General features: G+C 35.6%; 2 protein-coding genes across 5 annotated transcripts in view; both read right to left on the bottom strand.

Annotated features, from left to right (window-relative positions):
- Positions 1-1,592: 1,592 nt before the first annotated feature.
- Positions 1,593-10,469, bottom strand: LOC113056632 (guanine nucleotide-binding protein G(I)/G(S)/G(O) subunit gamma-4). The gene is made up of 3 exons (XM_026223412.1): positions 10,036-10,469; positions 8,547-8,654; positions 1,593-3,271 (listed from the first exon to the last, which is right to left on the bottom strand). The coding sequence occupies exons 2-3, from the start codon at positions 8,643-8,645 to the stop codon at positions 3,143-3,145; spliced, it is 228 nt and encodes a 75-aa protein (XP_026079197.1). The 5' UTR covers positions 8,646-8,654; positions 10,036-10,469; the 3' UTR covers positions 1,593-3,142.
- Positions 10,470-11,296: 827 nt separating this feature from the next.
- The window catches only part of lyst (lysosomal trafficking regulator), an 82,016-nt gene continuing 74,080 nt past the window's right edge, over positions 11,297-19,232 (bottom strand). For 3 of the 4 annotated variants that reach the window (XM_026223410.1, XM_026223409.1, XM_026223407.1), the window contains 7 exons: positions 18,511-18,647; positions 16,556-16,654; positions 15,026-15,165; positions 14,192-14,289; positions 13,940-14,096; positions 13,560-13,631; positions 11,297-12,841 (listed from right to left, as the gene is read on the bottom strand). In XM_026223410.1, coding sequence (XP_026079195.1) covers positions 12,703-12,841; positions 13,560-13,631; positions 13,940-14,096; positions 14,192-14,289; positions 15,026-15,165; positions 16,556-16,654; positions 18,511-18,647 — 842 coding nt within the window. In that variant the 3' untranslated portion in view covers positions 11,297-12,702. The remainder of the gene's footprint in view (positions 12,842-13,559; positions 13,632-13,939; positions 14,097-14,191; positions 14,290-15,025; positions 15,166-16,555; positions 16,655-18,510; positions 18,648-19,232) is intronic. The other variant, XM_026223408.1, reaches the window with a different exon arrangement.

Below are 19,232 nucleotides of genomic sequence, written 5' to 3'. Positions count from 1 at the left end.
CAGACTTCTAAAAGAGAAAAGTGCAGAAAAGCACCAACAAATCCATACATTTAGGCATTGATTCAATTACAAGGTATCTCAAAGTTCTAATATTTAAATCGGGTAATCAGTCCATGCAAGTTATGTTTTTATAATAATAATAATCATAATAATCATCATAACATTATTTAAAAGTTCATTTACATTGGGGTTTAATTGTACCATAATTCTCTAGAAATCAGCTGGACTCCATTTAATTTTCTTGGAAAACCAACAAACCCTCATTCTCTCTGAACACATGGAGCATCAGCACTAAAAGTAAATATCAAGCGTTTAGAACACAATATCGTTTTAATACTCACCCCACAAACACACTCTCTGAATTTAAAGGCGATCTCATGCAACGTTCGCATTTCAAATATACATCTGTGCACTTTAGGAGGTGGATCTTCAGATGTAACATCAGTCCACCGTGGCACATGTTAAAGGGGCTTTAATACACATCACACAAGGAAACAGCTCGATCAGGAGCTGCGCATTAGATATAATAAGACTTGGTTTCGTATAAATTAGCAAAGGCTAGACTAAAATTACAGTGATATAAAGAAAAACATTTGACATTGTGCTTTTTTTGTTTCTTTGTTTTGAATAGGAAAGAGCCTGTGAAATAACAGTGTAGAGGACACGCCATAGTCACAGTACTTGGCACTCAGAAACCACCTCTATACACACACACACACACACACACACACACACACACACACACACACACACACATGCAGCCTCTCCGTTTGGCATTTCAGTCAAAGGCCTTGCTGTTTAAATCAGGACCGGCGAAACTACTCTGAAACTACTGTGAAACATGCCAGTGATCGTAAGGCCGTTCAGAAAGTGTGAAGGAAACTTCAGCAGGGAGGTGATTTGAGAAAAGAAGATGTTCGCATTAAAAACAAAAAGCTAATCAGACTACATTTAAAGGTGATGTGTGTCATTTCTTGTATATTCAAGGAATAGTCCAAGCAAAAAAAAAATGAACATTTGATAAAAAATTTACTCATCCTCAGGTCATCCGAGATCAGGATGAGTTTGTTTCTTCATCAGGTTTGGAGAAATGTAGCATTGCATCAGTGTCTCATCAATGGATGCTCTGCAGTGAATGGGTGCCGTCAGAATGAGAGTCTGATAAAAACATCACAATAATAATCCACAGCACTCCAGTGCATCAGTGAACATCTAGAGAAGACAGAAGATGAAACAGGAGAGAAATCTGCACAGATCAAGCAGCGTTTAAACAGCTCTAAACAAATCTGTGGCCAGATTTCGATGTGAGAGACAACAGGAGATGCACTTCTTCACTGGAGGAAGAGTTATGGATTATGGACTCAAGATCTGAAGTCAAAGACTCCTTAATGCTGGATGTGTTTCAGGTTTTGTCTTCTCCAGATGTTAACTGATGGACTGGAGTGCTGTGGATTATTATTGTGATGTTTTTATCAGACTCTCATTCTGACGGCACCCATTCACTGCAGAGCATCCATTGATGAGACACTGATGCAATGCTATATTTCTCCAAATCTGATGAAGAAACAAACTCATCCTGATCTCAGATGAACTGAGAATGAGTCAATTATATGCATATGTTCACTATTTCTTTAAAATTCATATTTAATGTGTATGCAAAGTGAGCTATTTTTTAGGTTGAAAACTCTCTGACTTTAAACTGTTAGAATAGTTTGTGATTGCGAAATGACACGCTTCAGCTTTAAACACTGAAGGTGAAATATCCAAATAACTTTGTTTTAAAGAAGAATATAATGTGAACTCACAGTTATCGGCACGCTGGATTTTATATGTCAAATGGGGCAGAAAATAGTTTTGTAGAGTGGAGGACACACAAAACACATCCCAGAAAGCATCATGAGGATTACTGTCGAATGTTTGCGTTCAGATTCAATATCTCAGGTCTGAAGGGCTCACAGCTGTATTCACAGCACAGATGTTGAGGAGGCCTTTCCGAGGGATCCGCTTCTGTGTATCACAATGTCATTTGGAAACTGGAGAAGATTTGAGTCACATAAGCGGATTAAAATATCTCAAATATCATCGTAGCGGAAAATGGGGAGAGATGGGAAATCATTCAAATGGAAACGCATTACAGATGCACGACACGTCAGAGGTTTGGACACATCTGCTCGCACTTTAATACGAATATTAATTCCTACACGCACCAAAAGGCATTTATTTGATTAGAAATACAGTAAAATATTGTGAAATATTATTACAATCGAAAACAACTGATTCTATTAGAAAATATTTTAAAATGCAATTTATTCATTTGATGCAAAGCTGAATTTTCAGCACTAAAGACAAAAGTTCGGATGCATTATTATTTTTTATTAAAGCAGAGAATAGTCATGAAAGCTTTGGAATAAAACAAATGGGAGTCTGGGAATAATGCAGAGATTAAAACATGCTTCTTCTGTCTCGTTTTGGAGATTAATCAATCAAATTAAAGTTTTAAAATAATTGAATCAAATTCCAGTTTTGTAAACAAATTCATAAAATTTCTCATTTTAATCATTCAAAACACGGAGATAATTACTTTTTTTTTAAAATTAAACCTATGAAGGAATAAATATTTGCAATAGCAGGAAAATGGATTGTGTTTATGACTTCATGACAACTGTATGATCTGACATATATATATTTTTTACATTAATATAATTAATGCATGGATGCATAAGTAACAGCTGTTACATTGAGTTGTCCTTTTTGTCCTCAGATTAAAAGTAAAATAATAATAATAATATTATTAATGCATAAGCTTTATTTTTTGACGATTCGCTCAAGTGTGTCCAAACATTTGACCAGTGATGCATATCAAACAGCTTAAGTTCATAAAAACATCAGGGTTTCACATCCTCTGAGACACAAACAGAACAAAAACACAAAAATCTCTCTCTCATAAGCAGTGAGAAAGGCTGTTCTCTAATGACGAAGTAATAGCAAACCTATTTAACGAGACATGAGACGCTCTGATTGGGTTGCCAGTTAATTGACCCCAGAGGCGTCCAGGAGGGATCGGACCGTCAACAGCCGCTCAAACACAGCTCAACGGCGGCAGCCAGAGACGAGGACACAGAACCTGCGGCCCGGCCCAAACTCAGAGGATGGTGCAGAAGAACTTCTTCTCCCTGAAGGGGTTCTCTGAGGCCGGGACGGGCACGATGAGCGGGTCCTCTCGTATATGAGCGTCACAGTACGCCATCAGGTCCGCCGCGGCCTTGGACACCTGAGGACAGAGTGAGGGCTTTACATTAGGGGTCTCCTCCGCTCGCCAAGGTGGCATTTATTAAAATAAAATACAGTAAAAATACTGAAATAGTTTTTACAATTTAAAACAACTGTATTCTATGTGAATATGTGTTAAGATATAATTTATTCCTGCGACTGAAGCTGAAGTTATGATCTTCAGAAATCATTCTAATGTGCTGATTTGCTGTTCGAGAAACATTATCAGTGTTTAAAACAGCTGTGTTTCTGCAATGTGTCCTTGCTGAATAAAAGTAAGATTTATATATATATATAGACTCCAAACCTTTGAATGTTAGTGAATCATGGTTTCCACAAAATGTTAATATTTTATTTTCCATAAAAGATTTAGGAAGAATCGTGTGACAATGGAATCTGTAGTAGAAATCATGAAACATTTTTTCAAAAATAAATTACATTTTTAGATATATTACATTTGAAAACGGTTATTTTAAATGTTAAGAAAATTTCACAATATTACTGTTTTAAACAACATCAAAAAAATATTATATTATTATTATTTTACTGGTATTTCGAGATCAAAGGAAATCCATTATTAGTATTATTATTATTACTATTATAATTGTTTTTTTTTTTTCATTTTTCTCCTCCAGATCACAGTACAATGCTTCAGATCATCGCGGAAACTCATTTGTGCTTAACTCTATTGATCAACTCTATTCTAATAAATGATCAGCGATCAGTGTCCAAACGAGCGTCAGGATCTGCTCTCCTTCTTGAGAAAACTGCACTGGCTCATGTTTTTACATCTGACTGTTGTACATAAATATTTGGTCGAAATATTAAGTTTTTTTTGTCTATGCAAAGACCAAAAAAAAAAAAGTTTGAAAGAGGATGATTTTAGTCTGCAAATGTCATGCTGAATAAACATGACATTTATCACAGTCCATTATGTTCACTGCCTGCTATTTCTAGCCTCCTTTGGAGGATTTTGGCCTAAAACAGCCAGACACACAAACATACAGGCGCTTTACACAAACTATTCATTTATTATGCAGTTATTCAATACTGTTTTGCCTTTAAAAAATGCTTTGCGTTCATATTTTGGCCTTATGTGTGTATCTGCACACAGTTGCTTTATTATCTTGTCTTTGTCACTATCTTAAGCAACATTAAGCTTTATTATTGCTCATTCACAAAGGAGATGTTAATTATTAAACCAAACAGAATCAAACCTTTCAAAACCACGCAGCAATATGATTCTTTTATTGAGAGACAGGCAGTGACATTATTATAGATTTACTATCTTAGACTATATTAGACACTTGCTGGTGATGGGATATATTTTCATACAAATAATGCATACAGCTCAAACTAAAAGTTTGGATTACATTTTTTTTTTACGAATTAGAAAAAGGAAAGTAAACTAAGTGTTGTGGACCATTTCAAGCTTTTAGGAAGACTGATACATGTTTTGAATCTAAACGGCTATATTGATATCTTTGCTATGCTTCTGGTTCACGGTGTTAATATTTGCCAAACTTACGATGCATTTGTTTTCAATGTGAGAAACAGCTGCATTTAAATGATTCAGTGAACTGTCCGAATGAATCAAACTGAATCACGAATCAAAACACACGTTTGAATGAAACAAAAAGAATCGAATCCAAAAAATGAATCTGGAATCGTTAGTTCTGATTCTGATTCTGAAAAACACACATTTTTGCTGAAATATTATTCTTAGATCAGTATACGGTAATTTAACAGTAATACAAGAATAATATAATGTTTATAATAATATTTTCAATACAGAATGTGGGTTAAACTGAAACGGTGATATGAAACTATAACTTGAATGAATAATTGAGTGATGCAGTCAGAGGTATATGTTTAAAGATTTAACAAAAATATAACCTAATAAATTGTGATTAAGGCGTACTGAATGATAAAATGTGTTTTAAATATAAAGTCAAGTTGAAATTATTACCCATTATACTCATAGTAAAAAATGTAATCAATTTCATCATTTAAAAGTTCAATATCGATATCGATGATACTTGGCTTATAAAGTATCGGTATCATACTGAAACCAAAACAATAAGACCTCTTCTGGAGGCGGGGCCAGAATATGCAGCTCATTTGCATTTAAAGTGATACACACTAAAAAGCTCTTTTTAGACACGCCCCCAAAATTACATTTTCCAGATGTTAAAATAAATTATTTTTGAGCTGAAACTTCACGGACACATGCTGGGGACACACAAGACCAATATTACATCTTGCAAAAAGCGACATAAATAGATGCCCTTTAATGTAAAAAAAAAAAGAAAAAAAAAAGTGTCTTCTGCTCACAAGGCTGCATTTATATAGTCAAAAATACAGTTAACAGGAATATTATTAAACTCAAAAAATATATATATAATTTTAATATATATATATATATATATAATATTTAAAAAATATTTGAATATGCTGATTTGGTTATCATCAATGCTCAATTATTATTATTATTATTTTTATCAATGTTAAACAGTTTTTGCTGTTTAATATTTTTGTGGAAAAAACAAACAAGTACATTTCCACAGGACTCCTTCAGAAACAGAACATAAAAAAAGAACATTTGTTTGAAATAGATATCTTTTGTAACAAAAATGTCAACGGTCATATTTGGCAATAAATAAAAAGTAGTGTTGTTTTTTTGTAAAAAGCTTTTAATGTTAGGGCCTCATGATTTCCACCAAATATTGTGCAACTGTGTTCACTAATCAGAAATGTTTCTTGAGCAGCAAATCATCATATTATTCTGATTTCTGAAGATCATGTGACACTGAAGACTGGAGGAATGATGCTGAAAATACAGCGGAGCATCACAGAAATAACACAGCAACTATTTTAATAATGTTTCACAAATTAACATTTTTACTGTATTTTTAGTCAAGTAGATGCAACCTTAGTGAGAAGAATAGACTTCATTCGAAAACATAAAAATCTTAATTATTCCAAACTTAAAACACAATTGGCTCTTAAAGTGCACGTCATCTTCATTTACAGGAGTAAGAGTGTCACGTGGAGCCCCTAATGCACTGTTCCAGTTCCTGTAATTACAGCACACCAGCCGCTGATGAACGAGACGCACTAATTAACACACATCACCTGTGACTGACCAATTACTGAACACACCAACATCTCAGATGAGGAGAAGATGATCTGAATCTGTGTGTTCACTCACCACTGAAAGAATAAGACACATCCTGACACTTCTGATCACATGAAGCAAAATCAACTCGGTTTACTTTCTTAAAACATTTCGCCTGGTCTTATTGTGAATGATTCATCAATGCAAGCAAAATAAAATTAAACTAAATATTTTTTCCAACAGTTTTTATTTTCATGTAGTTTAACTTGATGTACTACAATAACTAAAAATAAAAAATATAAAGGCATTTAAAAAAATATTAATGATTATAGACATTTGGTGAAAATAAAAAACATAATTAAAACATATATCATATATATCATACAAACATATGTGTGTAGCAATATTATTTTAGCATCATTGAAATAATATAATAGTTTTTATCAATATTTTGAATTAACTGTAATTTTTTGCTTCATTTTTTCAATTTTTTTATTTTATCAAGTTAAACTACATGAAAATATAAACTGCTGAATTTTTATTTTATTTTATATACAATTAAAATATTTAATAAAATAAAATATTGTTTAAATATATAAATCTCAAATGTTCTAGTTAACTATTTAAATTATTTTACTAATTATTTCCTGTATGGCACATCATAACATCGTATATAAACATAAATACACACACAAAAACACATGCATGTAAGAAATGATAAATGTTCATTTAATGTAATTTAATATTAAATGCAGAAACAGAGACTCCATTAGGAATTCAGTTTTTTTGTGTTGACTCAAACACAGACTGGTAGATTTCCCATCGGGGATCAATAAAGAATCAGTCTACCTATAGATTGCTTCCCAAAATATTTCCCCGTGGTTAAAAGCAGAGGTCATATCTGATGTCAGAAAGGCTCTGGATCTGCAGGAAGACGCTGAAGCTCTGTCCACAGCTGAGCCCGTGCTCCTCTAAACGCTCGCTCCGTCTCTCATCCCTCGGGTTTACAGACCAGACCACACACAACTACAGCTAACAGCTGCATTACGCTTCCTTAAAGCGCTCGCTTAGTCCTCTGGGCACATTAGAGCAGATAAGGAAACGTACTCTCCAGATGCTGCTGTCATCACACCTCATGCATGATCAAATATGATTTGCTGTACGCAGGCCAATACTAATCTGAATCCTCATATGATTGTTTTAAAGTGTGAATGAGGGGACACTCGAAGGGTTAAAATAGCATGCCAACTTCTGACTCGACCAATCGTGTGAGTTCGGGGGCGGGAGTAAATGACCACATGACAGTAAACATGAAAGATTAAGTGTTTTTACTTTTACTAGTTAGAAGTACTTTTTAAAAGTATTCAACAAGACTATTTGTGTCCCTGCAGCACAAAAGCAGTTTTGTTTCTCTTGGTATTAGAAGCAATTGCCAAAAAAATATTGTATGGATCAAAATTACTGATTTTTCTTTAATGCCAAAAATAATTAGGATATTAAGTAAAGATAATGTTCCATGAAGATATTTAGTCTATTTCCTACCATGAATATATCATAACTTAATTTTTGATTAGTAATATGCATTGCTTAAAATTCATTTGGACAACTTTAAAGATAATTTTCTCAATATTTAGATTTTTTTGGCACTCTCAGATTCCAGATTTTCAAATAGTTGTCTCTCAGACAAAAATTGTCCTCCGAACAAACCACACATCAATAGAGAGATAATTTATTCAGCTTTCAGATGATGCATACATCTCAATTTCGACTGTTTTTGTGCTCCATGGTCATATATATATTGTATATATTTTTTTTTCTTTGTAATAACTTGCACTTATTAACATGTTTATTAACATGCCACATCGGCATCAAAGGCTTTTCACTAATTTAAAATAATCATAACAATAATATTTCAATTCATCGTATACAATGCTTTATGATACCATTTTTACAAACAATAAAAATGAATAACAATTGTGCACTGATTACTAATTCACAATCGTTTTTATTTTATTGCAACATCAGCTTCAATTGCTTCATCCAAGAGGAAACTCTATTAAAGACTCTTACTTGTGATTAAATCATATGTTTTCTTGAGTGAATTAAACGTTCGATGTAGAGGTTTTGGTGACGTTTGAGGAGTTTAAAACACACAGACCTTTATCCTGTCCATGCAGGCCTCCATCTTCAGCTGCTCCACAGATTTCCGGGCCTGAGAGATGCTGGCCGTGCTGTTATTAGCCATTCCGTCCTTCATGATTGAGTCCTGCACACAACACACACCAGAGGAGATGCTGAGATTATTACAGCACGGCAATATTAGATCATCTTACACTGTAAAGACTACACTACTGTATTCCAGTGTAGTACTATGAGGATGGATCAAGTAAATACCACTGTATGTGAAGACTCTAATTATTCAGTAGGCCATATATCGTGTAGAAACTACAGAAAACTTAATAGACAGCCCAAAAGAATGAGTTTTTATGTTCTTCATGCAAATTCAAGTTTGTGATCAGTAAGATTTTTTTATTAAAAAAAATAAAAGAATGCATTATTTATGATGCGTCCAAAGTGACAGTAAAGAATTCTATTTCAAGTAAATGCTGTTCTTTTGAACATCTATTCATCAAAGAATGATTCAATCACAGTTTCTACAGAAATATTGAGCAGCACAACTGTGTTCAACATTGATAATAATCAGAAATGTTTCTTGAGCAGTAAATCATCATATTATTCTGATTTTCTGAAGATCACGTGACACTGAAGACTGGAGGAATGATGCTGAAAATACAGCTGTGCATCACAGAAATAAATTACAGCTTAACAGAGATTACAAAAAAAGTCTGTTATTTTAAATTCTAAAAACATTTAGCAATTTTTACAGTGTTTTCGATCAAATAAATGCTGCCTTTGTGAGCAGGAGAGACGTTGAAATATATTACAGATTCTGACTTACGGCAGTGTATGGATGTGCATCCTGTACAGTGTGTTTTGCACCAAACAATCAGATTTCTCAAGTCTATGCCAGTGTTGTGATCCTATAAGAGCTCCAATAATATCTGTCAAAACAGTCCGAGGAGCAGGTTCATTTTAAATGATTTTAACCCATACATCACTACGCAGCAACATCAGCAGCACACGAGGGTTAAAAAGGCGTTTATGAAGCTGAGAGCATCTTGCTCGTGTAGCCTACATTCAGTCAGGAGCCACACCAATGCTGAAGGAATAAAGGCCAGAAGCGCTGGAGCACTGGATTGAATAACATGCTTCACAATCCACATCATAAAAATAAAGCATATTCACACAAAGCTGTTTTAGCTTTCATAATGCTCATTATTTGTAGGCGACATGAAACCTAGAATCAGCAAAAACACGAGGGTCGTGATTATTATTCAAGGCCATTTCGTGAATGATCTCTGAAGCACATCTCAGAGGAATAAAACACGCGTCCAGCATCACTTCCCCCTAAAACCCCGTGCGGGAATCAATCATCCCTTCAGACCGAGCATCATGAAGCCGCGCTCGCGCCACGAACGATGGAATTGTAACAAACGCGCATCGAATGTTACAATAACGTTCTAAAGCAACGGAGCAGGGCGCGCGGTTTTAGGTAATCAGCACAGATAACGCGTGTGAACACCCACCTGAAGTGTGTCACTGCTCAATATGTGGCTCGACTCCACCCGAACCTCAAACACGGTTCATCCGCCGTCAAACGTCGAATATTTCCCCGCTTTACTGCTCTCTGGCGCTGGAGGAGATGCGAGGGGAACCTCGGTGTGACGCACGAACGCAGGTGTCGCTGCGCCTTTAAGAAGCCCGCGGACGCCGGACGCGGAGAGCGCGCGTTAATATCGGCGGAAGATCGTTAGGGCTCGGTTTTTTTTTACAGGGCGCACCGGAGGCACGTGAGGTTTCCCTGTTTAACGTGACATCACCAGGTCTCCCAGTCCCCGAGATGACGTCACGGGCCCCGAAACACTCGCGCTGTGACGTAACACGGTATTATCGCAAGTTTCATTAATAAGCAAAGACACAAACGCAGCTGGGAACTTGAATAGAATAGAATACTAATTCAGTATATAAGCTCTTTATAAAACAGTAATAGAACAAGCATTATAACATAAAGGTTCTTCATTGTTAAAGGAAACACGTGACATCCACGGAACACTTACATTGGCAAAAAAAGTTAGAAGTTACTCTACAGATCTGTAAAAATGATATCTTTTTTCAATATACAGTATATTGTGGAAAATTGTACTTTTTTGATTGTTCTTTACAATGAGAAAACTGATTCTTTTCAGAACTGAAAACTTCTTTGGGGAACTAGAAATGGTTCTTCTGTGGTATTGCAGTGAAATTCCTTTTTTGGATGCTCTTTAAAAGTATAGAACTGAAAAATATAAAATAAAATGAAGGCTCTTTATTGGCATGTGGTTTAGCAAGTTTTATGAAGAAAACGTAACACTTTTTAAGATCTAGTGAATAAAATGTAAGCAAATAAATATAAGGAAACACTTGGGTCACGTTCTCTAAATGTAAATGAGTTTTATAAGCAACACTTCAGAAGTTTGAAAATATGACTTCATACAGATCTCTTCATCAGAAATGCATCAAAATGAAGTGTTTATAATTAAAAGAACAAATATCTTCATAAGTCAAAGAGAAAACACATTATACTCCATTGGCAGATATTTGTACTTGTTTTAAGCATAAACTCAATTTATAAAAGAATAATCTTCATATTGCATCTCAAATAAATGCATCTTGATTTAATAATGTTCAGATATTTGAATTAGAATAATAACCTTTCCATTTCATTCTCTAAAGCAAAAAGTGCTTGAAGTGTTCTTCATATTAAGAAAAAAAGATTATTTTATGAAATCCCTGCAGAAAACAAAACAATATTATATATAGATGACATTTTATTACATTTCATAAATACAAAAAATGGAAATAAATGTCCCATCCAAGCCTTGGTGAACATATCAATCTTAAATTACACAAAACACTGTTAATTCAACGGAACGACAACAATAAGCCTTTTCGTGATAGTTACGTCAAACTCAGCCAATAACTCACACGATGACAGTAACATCAGTCTCTTTCTGAGGGAACGCAAACATGACAATACTGTGCACCAGAATTAAGAGAGAAATGTGATGCATGCATGGAAAACACAGTCACAAAAACGAACCGAACACATGACAGATTCTCCCGAACTAGTCGACTCTTTCTGGAGTAACTTCCTTTGAGGGTTAAATGATACATATGGTATTTATTACTGATAATAATGAAAAACAAAGTAGTCATGGGGGAAAAGGTGAAAGCATTCCCTTTCTAGTAAACACTCAAATCTAAGCCAAGATCATTAAATTAGTTGTAATGTAAGACTCATGCTAACAGGAAATACAGAATAGGAAACAAAGACAACATTCTGGATCATGTTTAGATGGTGGACTCAAATTCAATTAATTTTGCATGGTGTTTTTATTGTTACCAGAAGTATTTCTCATTTTATTTGTAAGAGGGGCCTAGAGGTAGATCGGACTAAACCTTATACTGTATCGCCGATGTTAAATAGTGATCATAACATGCAACACATAAAACTATAACAGAAAATCAGAAAGCAGAACAAGTTTTTAATGAACTATTAGAAACTGGATGTGGTCAAACATAGTCAGGTGGAAAAGCAGAGGATAAATATTAGCACTATGACATTCATAGGATGCTCCCGAGTGCATTTTCTAATAAAGAACAAGCAGACGTTGAGATTGTGGCTTTCATCCTTGTTTGAGAATAAGTATTTCAGCGGTCTGTTGATGAGGGATGAAGTTTAAGAAGGCATTGCGTGCACACATTCATTACGCCGCTGCGTCTGTTTAAAAGCTGCCGCGTGGATCGTGATGCAGTTTCAGACGGACGGGAGTGTTTAGATGACTGCAGTCTGGTTGGGCTTGGAAAGCAGGATTTCTATTCTCAGGATAGTGATGGGTGGACGAGATGAGGGACAAAAAGTAGGAAAGGCCTTCAAACGTTCGGTCTGGGCAGACCAGATTGTAGCAGCTTTCAGAATCAAACAACATAAATACTACACGAATCAGTCAAAACAGACGAGGAGACATGATGCGGGGAAAGGCCTGCGATCGTTCTGCCTCACGAGCCCCTGCTCTTTATGGAACAAATGCCGTCCATTCCTATAGTGATGATCGTGGGCGGGGCTTTGTGCATGCTGGCTCCTCCTCTTCCTGGGTCGGCGGGGTCGCTCTCAGCGTCCGTCTGGTTTGGGGGACGAGTGGCGTGACGCAGGGTCAGCCTGCAGCGTAGCTGCTGAGGAACGAGTAAAACATGGGCAGCTTAAAGCGCTGCTGGTCTCGACGGCACCACGCGATCACCGTGCCCTCGCTGTTGGCCGTGTAGAGATGATGACCGTCACATGAGAACGTGAGACTGAGAGAGAATCCAGAAGGAAACATCATTAACCATGCATTCAGATTTAAAGTCTCCTCTGCTCATCAAGGATGCATTTATTTGATCAAAAACACAGTAGAAATGTGAAATATTATTATAGTTTAAAACAGCTGTGTGAATCTCTGTTAGAGTGTAATTTATTTCTGTGATGCATTCTTCAGTGTCACATGATTTCTGATTATTATTAATGTTGAAAACAGTTGTGCTGCACAATATTCATGTGGAAACTGATACATTTTATTCTATTCTTTAATTAATAGAAAGTTCAACAGAACAGCATTTCTAACATTAGAAATGTCTTTATCGTCACTTTTAAACAATTTAATGCGTCCTTGCTCAATGTATTATTATTTTTTTAATGGTCGTGTATCATGTTTTTATAAATATATTTTATTTTCGGTTCATGTGAGAATAATGATGCTGGAAGTTCAACTGCAATTACATTTGAACATATTACAATAAAAGTCAGTTATTAACTGTAATAATATTTCACAATTTTTACTGTGTTTTTGTTTAAAGAAATGCAAAACTGGTGAGAAGAAGAGACTTCTTTTTATATATACATATAAAAAAAAAACAGTAAAAGCTCACTAGTATTCCAAACATTTGACTGGTAGTATATGGGTGCATGTAACTTTTCTAATGCAGATATCCGAATAAATCTGTGTGACGTCATATACGAGGTAAAAGTGTGTACCTTATGATAGGCCTGTTGGATTTTGGGAAGGTGATCTCTCTGACTGGCTTCAGGTCCCATGTGCTCCACAACCTGAAATATGATGACAGAGAATAAGGTAGATCAGCACCGGTGACAATCTTCTTAATATATATGTATAGTTAAAAAAAATCTCTCTCTATATGCAACCACTGTCTTTTTTTTTTTAAGCAATTCTACATGAATTTAATTTGTACACAAACAGCTGTGGATTTGTGCAGTTGTTATGCTTTGTCAAACTCTACTATTCAACCTTGTTTACAAAGTTACTACAAGAAAAAACTAATATTGTGTCTTTAAATTAGAGCACGAGCTCAGCACTGAATCAATATTTTTTCCTGAGCAGTGGTTTCATGTTTTACCTGACCACACCATTCTCCAGTCCGCCAGCGATCACGTTGACCGACACTCCCTCCGGCTGATTGGAGAACGCCAGCGAACAGATGATCTCTCGACAGTGAACGTGACCAATCAGATCTCCGTTGATCGTCCACAGTCTCAGATCACTTCCTCCACCCACTGCACACACGAAGAGAACATGAGATCACATTCATTCCATATTACACTGTAATTGAAAACTCAATGACGATTAAACAACATGAAACCCAGGTCACCTGAGTCGCACACTGTGGCGATGTCTCCTGTGGTCTCACTGGCGGACACTGCGTTCACTGGACTCTTATGACCTGTGAGACTCTGCACGTAACACAACCTAACACACAAACAACACCATCTTCATTTTCTCATTACTGTCATGCTACAGAGACAGTACTGTATTAACGTGATTTCCTACTGCTATGATGTGAAAGTACATACTTCAAATACACTGAAAAGAGCGGTGTAGCATTTCCTTTGAAACGACTTTCAATCATAAATCACAAGTAAGTTTCATAAATAAATGATTGCAAAGAAATGGAGGGTAACGAAAGAATTAAGCGTGACATTTTTAATACTGAAATAGTATTTTCTTGCAAAATTCCAAAAATAATATTTACAGTTTACACTGCAATAATATTTAAAAATACATGTAAAATATATACTTTCATATGATAACTTTGTACATTACAGTCATGAGGGGGAAATGTCATAAAATAGGCTTTATTTTCTTATTTAAATGCATTATCTATGCAATAAAAAATATTTTCTCAAAGTGTAAATTAGATTATTAGAGCACATTCACTGTTTTCCTACTTATACATTTCAGGTTTAATTCAAAGGGTTACTTGACTCTGAGCAAAAATAGTTTCTGCAACAAAAATTTTCACCATACTTTTATTTATTTAAAATTCATGTCAACTTTAATATTTTTTCCTGTATCTATATTCCTTTAATATATCTTAAAATGCATTCTAATCTAGTAGTCAAATGAACCTCCACTGTTTATTTCAAATGAAATGAAAGTGTCTGGTAAAGGCAGCCATGACTGCAGTGATGTCAGAGGCTCAGACCTGTTGAGGTCCCACAGGATGCAGGTCCCGTCTCGACTGACGCTGATGAGGATGCTGTAGGGTTTACAGACGAACAGGCCCGTGACCTCCGCCGTGTGACCGTACAGGTGAACCTGCGTCTCCACCTCCATCTCTGTCGGCTGAGGAAGAACACAATGGAGAACGACTGTAATTACAAGCGGATCTAAAGAGTAAGCGTTTTATGGCCTCATTAGAGAAGGGATAATGGGCTCAATAAGCAGAAGTGAGCTGAAAGAGCACTTTAACAGATGATTCTGATCTGCTTTTATGGTCCAGAGTAAACCGATCAGCACATGACAGTATAGAGAGTTAAATCAGCCAAAACTCAACATTCAACATATGTTTTATAGGACAGCTTCTGGTCTTGAAATAGAGATTTTTTTTATATGATCTTTATTAATTTAATTTAACTTGATGTACACAAATAACCCCTAACCATATATAAAACAATTACTTTAAAATTAACTAATTTAATTAAATCAAATAATCAAAACTAATATAACTAAATATAATACAAATATAAATGGAAATATTAATAATTCTAAAACTTATGGTATTGATTGCACTTGATATTAAATAATATATTATAATGTATTAAAATATATTTATATAAAATTATAATTTTGTGCATTAGAGTAATACATTAGATTATAGTAATAAGCGCTCCACAGAATACCTGGTTTTATTTTTTGCTAGTTGTCAAGGCAACATTTCTCATTTTCATTTAGCTTAGCTTTTAATTTACTTGTAAATGTAATAACTACACTAGAAATAAAAATGAACAAAAACTAAATAGATATATATATATATATAGAAATATTTATAATAATAGAAATCACTAAAATGCAACAAAATTATCAAGACTTTCAAATTATTAATGAAACTCAAAATAAAAATATAAAAAATTATATGTAATATTGTAATAATATATATTGTTTGATTGCACGTTAAATTGAATCAAAATTCAAAATCTATTAAAATATATAATGCTTTATCAAAAAATTATAATTCTGTGCATTACCGTAATGAAAAATAATGCACATAAAACAGCATTCATTTTCTTTTTGCAGAATTTTATTTCATAGTTTTGATTATTGGGTAAAAAATGATTTCAATTATTTTAAATTTAAAGTCTTTTCTGCATCTACACCTCTTTAAGGATATTTAAATCACTCTTTCATCATTATTATCTTTCCACAGATGACATAAACACAGGTTTGGAACAACATGCATGGACAATGATCGAGCTGAAATACTCCTAATGTCAGAAAGATTCATTTGAACCAATCTGAGGAGCAGAACAGCACCTGCGTTCTCAAGCCGTCTGACGCCCAGACTTCAGCCCACCTGTGGGCCACAGCAAATGTGTTTCTAGGACAACCGGGAGATAACTAACAAGGCCACTACAAACACTGTGTGTGTGTGTGTGTGTGTGTAGGTGCTCTACAGAAACTGATAATGGACGTGGGCGGCTGCGTGGGTGGAGGCGGTGTTGCCATGGTGACGTACCATCGTGGTGGTGAAGCGGTTGCTGTAGGCGGTAATGACTCCACACTTACTGCCTGTAAACAGCTGACAACTGTCCGGCACCCATGCACAGCTAGTCACCTGAGGAGAGAGCAGAGGTTACACTCACATCTAGTCTTTAGCAGGTGCTTTATCCAAATTTTGAACAGTAGCGAATGTATGCTCAGGAAACCGTGGTGACCAGTTCAAGTATGAAAATGATTCCTCGTGCTCCCTGAACCACAATTTCATAAAATCAGGAGTATCTTAACACTGTCATCCTGGAATATGTACATGGGTACGTCTTCTGACATGGTTGTTTAAGAAATGCAAAACTAACTCTACATCACTACAGGTTAAAATAATTATTGCCAAATATACAACATGCCAAAAACATACTAAAATAATGACTCAGTATTTGCTTAATTAAATCCAAATTTAGCACAGGCAATGTATGTATATATATGTATATATATATATATATATATATTAGGGGTGTAACGGTTCACAAAATTCACGGTTCGGTTCGATACGATACACTGATGTCACGGTTCGGTTCGGTTCGGTTCGATACGTTTTAGATACAGCAAAATGTAAAAACATCTCAACTTTTCAGAATGCCGCAAGCGCACCGCGGGTCATGTGACAAGAACCAACCAATCAGCTTCATCCTTTCCCGTAACAACGTTGAGAGCTCAGCCAAGATGAAGGAACAGCTGATCATAGTTGTATATGGATTGCAATTTTGAAATATATTTAGTAGCAGAGCTACTGCAAGCGATTTTTAGAGCTGCAAATCCATTTATCCTTCGCTGAAATTTCCGCGTCTCATGGAGAGAGCACGTCATTGTTGCTTAGCAAAGACAGACGCCTCATGAGCGCTTCTGCCCAAGCGCTTTGGAAAGGAGGAGAAAGACGCGCTTAGCGTTTTCCATGCGTTTTTAGGCACGATATGTGAACGGCCCCTAAGGCGCTCGCTCACTCAGCACGCGCTGAAGGCTCGTTGCAAAATGTCGAATGCATTTAACAGACCAGAAATATAAGATCCTAAAATAACCAACAGGTCTGGTGTTTGGGTTGGATTCCCTGTAAGCTATAGTTTCTAAATGCTGCAGGGATAGTTTGCTGCGTGCATGTTTCTCCTTTTTTTCGTCTTTTCCCAGATAGTACTGACGCATATATCCCAGATATTCCCGCTGGTGTTTTTTTTTGTTTTTTTTTGTATTCCCGCTGGTGTACCCTGTCATGTTGCAGATGCGACATACCGTTGTTTTTTTATCCACCACTCTCTTGCCATCACCATTATAGCTTAAAGGGAATCCAAAGTGCACCCAAACACCAGACCTGTTGGTTATTGGGGGATCTTCTCATTTCTAGTCTGTTAAACGCATTGGCTATTTTGCAACGAGCCTTCAGCGTGTACTGAGTGAGCCAGCGCCTGCTGAGTAGCCTAACATAAACATATAAGATGGTGTTTTTTTCTTCTTCGGGAGTGTCAGGGGCGTTGCCTGTTACGTTGTTTGGGTTATTGGGCTACCTTGTTGAACGCATATCATTATATTTCTCTCTCTCTCTTTTTTTTTTTTTTTCAAATATAATTAATTACTCCAACGAACCGTTCGGTATACATAATGCGTACCGCGTACCGAACCGAAAGCGTCGTACCGAACGGTTCAATACGAATACGCGTATCGTTACACCCCTAATATATATATATATATATATATATATGTATATATATATATATATATATATATATATATATATATATATATATATATATATAGAGAGAGAGAGAGAGAGAGAGAGAGAGAGAGAGAGAGAGAGAGAGAGAGAGAGAGAGAGAAAGTTACGTGCATTGTGACATTTTCAGAATTAAAAACCGTTCCAAACCACATCACAAAATGCTGTAGAAGCTGAAGTGTCTCGTGTGTGTCCGCGGTGTTTCTGGCTCTGACCTGGTGCAGCGGTGAGCACTGGATGAAGTTGATGGGCGGCTCGCTCTGTTTGCTCTTCAGACGCAGCATGTTGTCGGTGTAACCCCAGCTCAGAATAGCTGACCACTGTATGTCAGTGCTGTGCATGCTCCTTACACCTGAGAGACCAGAGGAAACACTTATGTACTGTGAGGTGACAACACGGTCACTTCATTCTCATTTCCTCTGCTATTATGGGAACTGCATTCATTCAGGCAGATGTAATAAACGCACTAGAAACTGTTCATGGACAAAAACAATAGCTAATAGCAGAACATATTAATCATTCAATGATTTTATTTTCAGATAATGGCCATTGCATGCTGCTTTTCCCATTAAAACAGAAAAATATTGATTCTCTTTTGTCTTGTTTTTTTACACCTGGTATTAACATCTGTTTGACTAATAATTGTATAAATGCAAATGCACTAAATACATCTGGAGCACATCTGAATTCATAACCACTACTGTTAGAAATGTTGGGGTAAGGAAGACCTTTCAGTGTTTTTGAAAGAAGTCACTAAGGCTGCATTTATTTGATCAAAAGTACAGTGAAAACTATTTTTTTGGACCATTATTTTTTTAGGATTCTTTGATGAACTGAAATTTTACTGTTACTTTTGATCAATTTAATGCACCCTTGCTGAATAAAATCATTAATTTCTTTCACACTGGGTATATCAGGTTTATGATTTCACGTTTCT

The sequence above is a fragment of the Carassius auratus genome, chromosome 38 (genome assembly GCF_003368295.1).
Source record: "Carassius auratus strain Wakin chromosome 38, ASM336829v1, whole genome shotgun sequence".
Taxonomy (NCBI): Eukaryota; Metazoa; Chordata; class Actinopteri; order Cypriniformes; family Cyprinidae; genus Carassius; species Carassius auratus.
The sequence above is the reverse complement of the archived record's forward strand: the minus strand, read 5'-3'. Positions and strand labels throughout refer to the sequence as shown.

What these genes read in the sequence shown, in the direction of transcription:
- LOC113056632 (XM_026223412.1), bottom strand. Translation starts at nt 8,645, where the DNA reads ATGAAGGACGGAATGGCTAATAACAGCACGGCCAGCATCTCTCAGGCC. An exon ending in CCTGCATGGACAGGATAAAG is followed by an intron (nt 3,272 to 8,546) that starts GTCTGTGTGTTT and finishes CTCTGTCCTCAG; the next exon opens with GTGTCCAAGGCCGCGGCGGA.